This window comes from Biomphalaria glabrata, chromosome 17, assembly GCF_947242115.1.
Source record: "Biomphalaria glabrata chromosome 17, xgBioGlab47.1, whole genome shotgun sequence".
Taxonomy (NCBI): Eukaryota; Metazoa; Mollusca; class Gastropoda; family Planorbidae; genus Biomphalaria; species Biomphalaria glabrata.
Window position 1 is genome coordinate 23,276,710 of NC_074727.1, and position 11,219 is coordinate 23,287,928.

Consider the following 11,219-nt stretch of genomic DNA (forward strand, 5'->3'; position numbering starts at 1 on the left):
TCAAATAGTTGAAAAGACTGCTCAGAAAAATCAGTCAAGTATTTTAAAATTCTTTTAATTAAATATATTTATGATCACAGTAAAAATACAAAAAATGTAATGCATACAAAAAACTTGTTGACTAAATGCATCACATAAAACAAGAATTGTACTATGTAAGCATTAACTAAAGTTCTTTTTTTTTTTTAAATGATCATACAGATTACAATTCTTTCAACAGAAAAGAGTCTTTTTTTTTTTTTTAATGTTTTCTTTTAAGTTTCAACAAACAATAGCATAGGATAATACTAAGCTTAAAATCTCTTTCCTACATTACAGGATCTGTCTCAAAACAAAATAAAGAAACATTTGTTTATATTTATGGGCAGATAATTACCAACAATTTTTCTTCTAATGCCAACATGATTGCTTTCAGCTCAATACTGGTGCACTTACCACACACACACATACACAAATACAACTTCACATTTTCAATGAGAATATGAAAACAACTATTTCTTTTTGCCTTTCATTTTCCCTATCTTGGAACTCTTTGTGGCAATTTCAGGACCTTCTGATTTCTTGGGATCTTTTTCATCAACTAACTCATAGAGGTAGTCTAAAATTTCTAATTGAGTCAGGTGACCAGTTTTGAAAATTAACTTGTGACCATCATCTAAGAAATAACAATTTATAAATCAATACTTGAAAAACAAAAATCTTCATCAACATTTGGATGTGGTAGTTGAGTGATAAAGTGCTTATAACTCTGAAGTTGGGGAATTTTCAGGAAATTATGAACAATTAATAGTTACCAAATGTGTTAAGTCCTACAAATATCATTTATTTATAATGGCCGGTTAGTGTCAAATGCTAAGTAAAAATCATCTCTATTAGTAGGGTTCAAACTCATTTAGCATTGAATGGCTTTTTCGCAGCAATGAAAATTTTTTATTGAATATAATAGTCAGCAAAAATAAAAGGTGTCAGGATGGGGTACTTAGTGTTTTGTCACAAGAGGTTCTGAAGATAATTTATAAAACACAAATCTTTTTATAAAAAGCATTGATTTTCCCTATACTATACTATCTCAAATCTAATGGACGAAAATAATTATTGTTCTTTACAAAAAGAAAATAAAGTTCCTCTTTCAGACCTTGTGGTCTATAGGGCAGATGATATAAAGGTCATCTGTTTCTGTGGCCTACGGCTAACAAGGGTGTCATATGGCCAGCAAAACAACCAAGCGCCTATACTTTTCCCCAACTAATGTCAGGTACCCATTAGAGCTGGGTGGGTTCAGAGGCGCCCAAAGATCCTGAAATTATAACTCCCTGTCTTCACCAAGATTCGAACCCGGGACCCTCGGTTCGGAAGCCAAGCCCTTTACTGCTCATCCACCATGCCTCAATTATTATTCTTTACATAAACAATATGTTTGAACAAAATCATGCATAAAAATATAAATATGTAGCATTCTTCTTAAGGACATAAATGAGCATTTATAATGTGACTACAACATTTCAAGCCCAGCTTTAGTCAGAATGTGTAATGCTGAGAGTATTAACAAGAAATTATTATGCTCAAGGCTAAAAATCTCAGTGATAAGTTCAGTGAGAAGTATGTGGACAGCTTTTTTGTGTATACACATTTATGACTTTAATGTACCATGTTTACATTATAGGATAGGTAGACCTGGAACTGTAAGTCCAGGCCCACAGATCATGCATATTTATTGGTAATATATGACAGAACAGAAAAGCAATTAGAAATAGGAAAGTAATAGACAATAAGGTACTTCAATTATTTTTTTTTACCAACCTACATTTGTTATTGTGCTTAATTCCCCTACTTATCTCTTGTAATGAACACTACAGAAAACTATGGTCTATTTAATAAAGGCAACATTGTGAAACTTATCCATACAATTATAACAAAAGGAAAGCTTACTGAATTCAACATCCATCTGTGGCTCTGAACGATCTGATTTGATGTCAAATTTAAGTAACGTTCCTTGATTTGTTTCTAAAATATCAGGCATGTGTAGAGTTGAAGCCACATCTCTGTTGACAGAACAAAACAAAAAAGTTCAATTGCATTTTAAATCATATGAATTTGAGGTATAAGGAAAGATAAGTAAAAGTTTCCTTTTGAGTCCTGCCAATCTAAGAAGAAGATAATGTGAAGTTTACTTTGCTTTAGTGGGTAATGGTTAACAAAGGAACTGTGTGGCTAGCACAACAACCAAGAGCCTTTCAATTAAAAATACAAACTGATCAATGGGTATAGACCAGCGTGTCACAAACTTTTACTAGTGATGCTCCCCAGTCCAAAAAATATATATGCACACCACCCATAGCCAGATAAGGGGTCTGCAAAAATTATGTAATCTCTATTAGGGTTCACTAGCATAGCCCTTGACTTAAGGTTTATCTTCATTCTGAGAATCAGAAATTCATTCGCTGGGCATCTACAACACACTATTTTATCCTAGTAAGAAGAGCACAGCTAAAATTAGTCATATTATTATCAGGGAATGTACATATGCCAAAATCAGTCCTTTTTGGTGAGCTGAAAGGTGGTCGACGTAACAGAGATGCCCCTTGGAAATGCTTTAAAGACCAGCTTTAATGACAACTTAATTTAACTGACATTTTGAGAGCACCTGGCTGCAGGCAGCTTCGGAACGAGACAGCTGGAGATCACTTACAAAGGCCACTGGATACAAATTTGAGGCCAAAAGAAAATCAACTGACAAGGACAGACGTAGGCGGCAAAAATAAAATCTAAATTGACCACTGATGGACATGGGTTATGCCTGCGCTGGATATGGCAAAGTATGTAGGTTGCAGCTGGAGCTTCTTACTCACTGGAAATTCTGCATCCACATTAATCTTCAGACTCAAGGACAATCCTTATCATTATGATTGGGTGCGGGGGGGGGGGGGGGGGGGGGGGGGATTCAGATAAAGAAGTGTGAGTGATAGTTGAAGCTGTAAAGCAGGATTGTTTGTAATGGGTTAATCGTCATAAATTCAGCATAATAAGTGGGCCTATTTTGTTCATGCAAAAGCTTCAACAGAAAAAAAGATGTCACAAAGAAGAAATTTGATGTTCTGCCTAACCCTTAACCCAATAGCACCTATTTCTGTTTTAAAAACAAAACAACCCTCTGTTTCCTAACCAAAGAGAGAGAACTCTGAAAAACATTCTAACACAAATTTTTAATAGAACAAAAAAAAATAATTTTATACAAAGAAATAATTAAAAAAAAACAACTTAAAGCTATACACAACCAACTTTAACTAAAAAAGAGTAACCATGCTTGACTTGTAATTCTGAAAGAAATATGATGAGCTCTTCTTACATAAAAGTTTTAAAAACTGCTGCTAGCATCCTTAAGCATCCTACCGCATTAGGGAAATACAGTAAATAATGCATCCAACCGTAATAGGCGCTACTGAGTTAAGAAAAATGGTTAGACAAGATTTGTATTGGGCACTTTCTCAAAAGAATGAGAATATTTTCAATCTTTTTTTGTTGCAGACACAGCTCATAAAAACAGCATGAAAAGGTCCTATTTAGAAGATGAAATGATGTCACTAAATTGAATAATGTCATTTTTACTTCATTAATACTGAAATATTGATTTATAAATTAATTACAATCCAAAGAAACAGATTTTTGTCCTGGAACAAAAAAATCTTTCATGTTAACTCATATCAATGCAATGAAGAATGGGGTAAAACCCCTGGTTTGCAAAACACTGGTCGGTCTTGACTAGATGATTATTATGTCCTAGTTCAGTCCTCCTGCATGATGGCAGGGAATAGCAGTGGACTGAGTTCACCCTTGCGGCCATCATGATGGCAGTCTGAAGCTCATACCAAGCGACCAGTGAGATAATTTTACATTAGCATGACTAGAAATTGACCCACACATTTTTAAAGATGCTTGAAAATTGTCAGAGAAACACCTTAATTATTAATAACATTAAAATAATGGAGTTAATTTTTACAACATTAAAACTGGCAAAAATATATGTATCGAGCCAATCTTGAATTTAGATCTAGTCTTGAATCTAATCTACAAGTAAAATAAAAGCTGCAGTGCCCCTGTTTAGATTTAGAGATCTCACAGACCCCCAATTAATTTTTTCACTCTCATAGACCCTTTGTAAGCCTTGTTGGATTATTAGTTGTCAAAGACCCCTGGCCCTGAATAGCATAGATAGATATATGGTATAAATGTGCCTCTATCTTTGTGTCTTCTGGGTATTTTATTAGGCTTTTGAACTTTTCTATTTGTAAATTATGGTTAAGTGTTTCATAGTTCAAATGTATAAAAATTATATAATAGCTACTTTACTTTTTATTCTTCTGCCTGAAGTGTCTCTAAAAAACTAAGCTTAGTAATTTTATTAATGGTGTTACTCTAATACTCTTATCAAATTGGAATATTTATTTGTTAAAAATCTCACTGCTCTATTTTGTATTTTTTCTAGTTTATATTTATGTTTTCTTGGGTTGTAAATGACTCTAAATGAGTGACTGAGTGGGGGATCCCTAAAAAAAAAAAAAGTAGTAAAAGAGAGGCAGATGATGCATATTCCAATAATAATTATAATGTAAGTAAGTGCAAGTCAGTAAGAAGATCTATAGTATAGATCTAAAATTCTAAATAGTCTATATATATATAGAGAGAGAGGCTAGCTCTACTTTAGTAAGCCTTCTTAACTCAACAATTTATGATTTACAAAGTCAAAGTTGAAAGTGAAAGTTGGCGGTGTCACTCAAGACTCGTCCCTGCTGTGCCAATAACATTAAAATTAAAACTAGATCTAGATGAGCTAAACCTTAGTATTTTAAATTAGTTTAAAAAAAAAACACCTTATAGAGACTGCGTTTTTCATATAAGGATCGAAAGTAAATTTTACTCTTCTCACGGGGCGAAGATGCATTCTTTTGATGAGGTATGTTGTGGCTTTTCTTATAGCGAACGCCATGATTAGATTATTATATGGTTGTAAACCCTGCCAACTATCATGTTTAATTGTACCGAAAGAAATTTCAGACGTTACTTCAAACGATAGGATAATTACGTCCTACTCGTATCCGTGTGTTTATCTTGTCATGCATATTAATCAGTAATTTAAAATCTGCCAAGTTGCTGATTTTCTGGCTGATTCAAGAAATCCGTTCCATAACATTCTCTTATCTGATAGCACTAGAGAAGATGGAGCACTTGCACAAGTTTGTGATAGCATATGGGATGTGAAATGAGAAGTTTGCCTTTATCGTTGTGTCTTTCTATTTTATTAGGTTTTGCTTTTGTATTTGTAAATTATGCTTCAGTGTGTTATGTATTATTATTTTATGTTATACATGCTATCTAGTATAGGCCTACATCTAGCATGCTGTTCTTTATTTTTACATAAGTTGAGGGGTACCAAACAGAGGACGCGTTATCTAATATTGCAAAGCTTGTCTACTGCTAGATGTAGCTAGATAAAAGAGAATTAAAAGATGTATTTCGTTGTGGTATTATGTTTACTATTAATCAAGACTTTTACATTTTTAATTAGTTATTTTTTTATTAATTCGCGTGCTGTCATCAACAATTCCGACAATGAATAACTGTTCAAATTTCAATTTGATCAGAGAATTGAAAGTGTACGTGTATAAGATTTTTACCAGACAGACGGAGTGACTTGATATACCTATACGCTTGATTTTTTTTTAAATGGCTCACATGATTCAAATAAACGTCTATGTTATTTTTCTATAAAATTGTTCACCCTTTCAGCAATACATTTTGTATAGTTGACTCATAGAATCTATGCGTTTCATAAAAATAAAATTGGTGACTCGAGACTGGTTTAGTCACACATATATGAGTTATAAAAAATCGGATTTTTTATTGAAATAGAGACATCTGGCTTGACGTTTGAAAGGAAATTGAAGTTTTTATATTTTTAATATTATCTCTTGACTCAGAGTTAAGCTTCACAAACGTCTCAAGCAAGCCTAAGCAGACGGCTGATCTGTAGTAGGCTTACAGTTTGTACAACACGATGCCCTATATAACCCTTCTGCCTATATGAGCGAGCCGTTAGCAGATTAAAGATTCAAATGGATGGAGGCAAGCAGCTCAGGTCGATGACTGGATGGGTGGAGGCCGACTCTGACATCTTTCATGCACACAACTTTGAGGTTGTCCCAAGAGCTGGAGCCCTGCACGTGTCTGGCTGGTCTTGGCCTTGGGTATAACATACAGTATTGAACTAGGCACAATTTGCAGTAGAGACGAAGTTGGTCCAGTAAACGTATTTACTACAGCTGCGGCCTCAAGAAATATCCCACATCACTACACAGGTTTACGCGGGGTGCCCACAAATACAAGAACATATTAGATATTTTATCACCTCCACCTATCCCTTAGTCTGTTGGACCGTTGGGGCTCCCTACGAGAACTGTCAATACCGTCTTTCTCCATTACTCTCTGTTCTTTGCTTTGAATACAACTTCATTCACCGACAGGCCTGTTCATTCTTTGATGTCTTCCCATCGCTTTCTGTATCTTCTTCTTCTTCTTCCTGGTACTGTTCCTTGAAGGAAGGTCTTTGCGAGCCCTGAGGACCTTGTGATGTGGTCAAAGAGTTTGAGTTTACGTTTTTTGACCGCGGTTAGCAGGTCATCGTGGGATCCGATTGTTGTATTAATCCTGCCTCTTACCTTTTCATTCGTGATGCGGTCTTTCTGAGTGACACCTAAGATTTTTCTGTAGAATCTTATTTCCATTGCTAGAATACTCTTCTCGTCCAAGATTCGCATGCATACAAGAATGTGGCCGTGACCAGGGAGCGCCTTAGTCTGATTTTAGTGTCGAGGACTATGCTTATGTGGGACCTATCTATTATAGGGAGCTACTATTTAAAAAAAAAATAAACGGTTCACTTTCAGAAAACAAAAAGTGGCCGATGCACCAGAATTTGGCAAGATTTGTAATATCATGATATCGGATTTTTAATATTTTTTCTAGTTTTTCCTATCTAAATCGGACGGACGGACAAGCAGGCCACACAAAACTGCTATTCATCTTTCGGGGCTGCTAAAAATGTCAAGGACGCCATATTGGAAGATAAATGTTGCCAACTAAATATAAACAAGGTTACAAAGAGAGTTTTTGTGGAAACAACCATTGAGAATTGGGCTTCGAAGTGATCCACTCAGACAGTTAAAAAGGCATGTTGTAATATTCTCAGCATGAATATCAGAAGCTATGAACAACAAATTATCAACAACAGCAACCCTATCTCCGCCAATACGTAAATGTTGCCGATATTATATTGTTTCGTTTCAAAGACCATAATTTTATATGTAATAATTTGCAGAAAAAAAAAAGGAATTTTGAATTTCGGTCTTTGGATGTAAAGAAAAATGTGGTGGGAAGGGTTGCTGGCCAAAATAAACAGTGTACACACTGGTTTACGTAAAAATCAAAAAGCCTTGATATTCTATCAATAGACTTAAAGCAACTTTAAATTTAAACATTTTTTTTCTTGAATAATTCCGATGGTTATGCCAATAATAGAATATGCATTCTCTGTTTGGAACCCCTCAAGAAAACATTAAGAAACTGGAACAGACACAAAATAGAGCAGTGAGATCCATAACAAACGAATATTCACATTTGACTAGAGTAACACCTTTAGTAAAATTTAGAAAGCCTTTAAGACAGAAGACTTAAAAGTAAAGTAGCATTTATACATAGTGGCGTCACTACGGTCGGTGTCACCCGTTTCGGTAAGCTCGGAATGTCACCCGCCCCTCTCCCCCCCCCCCACAAACACACACACACACAAGAAAAAAAATCTCCCCCTAAAAAATAACTCTTGTTTATTTTGTTTCTTTATGTTAAACAATAAAACTGTAAACTAATTAATTGATGGTTACACCCAATAATAGTTTTCGATTATATTTTAAAAGGTCGGTTTTTTTTTGTTTTGTTTTGTTTTTTTTTACATTTTATCAAAGTTTATTACATAAATTTAAAAAAATACAATTATAGAATTTAGAAACTTCCAGTTGAACATATATTTTTTAGAGATTATTTTAGAGCTCCTTGCAGAAAAGATTTTATATTATACTAGTGTTTCTCAGCTGGGGGAATTCTTCAACATAGAGACTGGTATGAGATTAGGGTGTAAGCATAGACATAAATAAATATAGACTGGCAGATAAAAGAGTTTTATGAAACGAAAATTTGTTACTTGCAATTTTGCGTACTTTATTATACAGCAGTGTAGTTTTGTTTAATCTCTAAGACTGAAGATCATGCAACGTTTCAGAATTTGGAAATCCGACAACAATAGCAATACATGTATTCAAGTTACATGAAGTTATTTTCTTTTTCCAGTCTATATTTATTTATGTCTATTGGTGTATGTTATCCCAATTTCTCTTTCTTGTACCATCGACGTCGTCATAAAAATACATTAAACAGGCTGTATTTGGGTTTCCATGGCGTAAACCAAGCCGAGTTGGATTTTGCAGACAAATTAGCTACTTTGTTTCAAAACAATTAAATGTATACGAGAGATGACGAATAAGGACGCCCTTTGAGGGAATACGTGCCCTGCCCAGCGTAACTGTCGGACCATAAGAAACATCGCTGTTTGTAGTGCGGTCTTGCCACCGTATGTTCATGATGGAGCGCAGGCACCTTTGGTGAAAGTGCTCAAGAAGTCTTAGTTGTTTTCTGTATAGTGTCCATGTCTCAGATCCATATAAAAAGGTTGAGAGAACCACCGCCAGGTAGACATTGATTTTTGTAGGCAGGCGGAGCGATTTACTCCGCCATACTCTCGCATGAAAGCGTCCAAAGGCGCTACTGGCCCTGGCCAGACGGTTATCAACTTCCTTTGAAAGTGAGGCGTCATTTGATACTATACTACCCAGATATGTGAAGTGGTCTACCACGTTAAGGGGCTGTCCATTTACGGTGATCCTTGGGGCTGAGTAGATTTTATTGGGTGACTTCTGGAACATGACTTCTGTTTTCCCGAGGTTTATAGATAAACCGAAAGAGGCTGCAGCGTGTGCAAATTCGTTGACCGCGTTCTGGAGATCGTGTTCATTGTGAGCTAGCAGGGCGCAATCATCGGCATAAGGAAGCTCCGTTATGACCATCTCCTTTGTTTTTGTATGGGGTAGTAGACGTCGAAGATTGAGCACATTGCCGTCCAAACAAAACCTGATGTAGATGCCTTCGTGCAATCGCTGCCTCATTAGACGCAGCATTACGATAGCGAATAGAGTAGGAGCACGCCATTTTCTATTTGGAAGTGATCAGACAGGTCATCATTGTGTCTGATCTGGCCTTTTTATCCCACTTGAAACTGCTTGAGAATGGATAGGAACGTAGGTGGGCATAGCCTAGCCTGGTCAAAATCCTCTACAAACTATCGCGACTGACCATGTCGAAAGCCTTGGTGAGGTCCACGAAGGCAACGTATAGGTTTATGTTCTGCTCTTTGCATTATTCTTGTAGTTGTCGCGGAACAAATATAACGTCAGATGTACCTCTGCAGGCTCTGAAGCCACATTGGCTCTCAGATAACACCTCGTCCACTAAAGAGTGTGTTAGACTTTAGACTGTCGAGCAATACTCGAGCAAATATCTTTCCTGCTACTGACATAAGTGTAATGCCTCGATAGTTGGAGCAGTTAGACTTGTCACCCTTTTGTATAGGGATATGATTACGGAATCTCGAAGTTCAGGTGGGATCACGCACTTCTCCCAGCATAGAGCAAAATAGTCTGTTAGACTCTCGGTTATGGCGACACCACCCATTTTAAATATTTCAGGCGGAAGCCTATCAGAGCCAGGTGCTTTGTGTTATTTGAGTTTATGAATTGCTGTTTCAACTTCCTCAAATGTCGGTGGGTCGAGCTCCTCCCTAATAATTTCCCGAAGGACATTTGTCAGTGATTCCTCCGATATGTGCCTTTAATCACAAAATAACAGGCTGTAGTGTTCTGTCAAGCGATTTAGTATGTCCGTCTTGCTAGTTAATAGGGTAGAGCCATTGGAGGATCTTAGCGGCGCTGTAGTCTGGTAAGTTGGGCCATAGGCACATCGGAGCGACTCATAGAAAGAGCGCGTGTCACCAGTGTCAGCATGTCTCTGCATGTTTACGGACAGCTCAAACCACCAATTATTTATTAGTTCCCTGACCTCTGTCTGCATAGTGTGACAAGAAGCTATATAGAGCGTTCTGGCTGCGTTGTCATTAAGGTTCGCAAGAACAGAGCGATAGTAGGCCTATTTGTGCTTATTCTTTAATAGTTCTTGAATTGCGTTATTGTTCTCATCAAACCAGTCTCTGTTGGGTTAACTGCAGTATCCCACGTCTTTGGTTGTCACGTCTTGGAGTATCGTTTTTAGCAGGCTCCAGTTACTCACTGGATCATCGTCCTAGGGCTTTCGAAGATCAGCCTCGAGTAGTACACTGAAGCGTTCTCGTACGTCAGCCAGCATATCAACATTTAGCTTCTTTGCCCTAGGCAAGCCACCTTTTTTTACCCTCTTGATGGTGATGCTTAGCTTAGTCCGGACAAGACGATGGTCCGTGTAACAGTCGGCACTCGGCATTACTCTAGTGTGCACCGCATCCCTGACATCACATTATGTAATCCAACAGGTGCCATTGCTTTGAGAGTGGATGCATCCAGGTGGTCTTAAAATGGCTTTTTTTTTGTTGAAAAATTGTGTTGGTTATCGCAAGCTTTGCTTCAGAGCAGAGTTCCCATAGGAGCCTGCCGTTATCGTTGCAATTGCCAATACCATATGTCTACCTAAGACACTTGGCAAAGCGCTGTAGTCGTACCCCACTCGAGCGTTGAAATCACCCATGATAATAAGTTTGTCAGTAGTGTACACCTTGCACAGGACTCTCCTCAGGTCAACGTAGAATCTTTCCTTGGTTTCAGGCGTGGGAGCGTAAGCACTGATAATCGTGACGTATCTAGAGCTATATAACGGTAGTATGAGCGACATCAGTCGGTCTGAGTGACCAACAGGGATTTCTAGTAGTTTCTTGGCCAAAGATTGTTTTACCATAAAAGCCACCCCCGATTGCCTGTGCTCCTCAGGGCCTCTTCCGGACGTATAGGGTGTAGCCAGCCCATCTTTCAGTCAGCGTACCTCACTGAGGGCAGCGATGTCTACGTCTAGCC

The 11,219-nt window shown here is 37.2% G+C and overlaps 1 protein-coding gene across 1 annotated transcript; it reads right to left on the reverse strand.

Moving 5' to 3' along the window:
• Positions 1–39: 39 nt before the first annotated feature.
• Positions 40–5,029, reverse strand: LOC106079378 (39S ribosomal protein L53, mitochondrial-like). Its single transcript, XM_013240536.2, has 3 exons — positions 4,869–5,029; positions 1,930–2,042; positions 40–655 (listed from the first exon to the last, which is right to left on the reverse strand). The coding sequence occupies exons 1-3, from the start codon at positions 4,982–4,984 to the stop codon at positions 492–494; spliced, it is 393 nt and encodes a 130-aa protein (XP_013095990.1). The 5' UTR covers positions 4,985–5,029; the 3' UTR covers positions 40–491.
• Between the last annotated feature and the right edge of the window lie 6,190 nt (positions 5,030–11,219).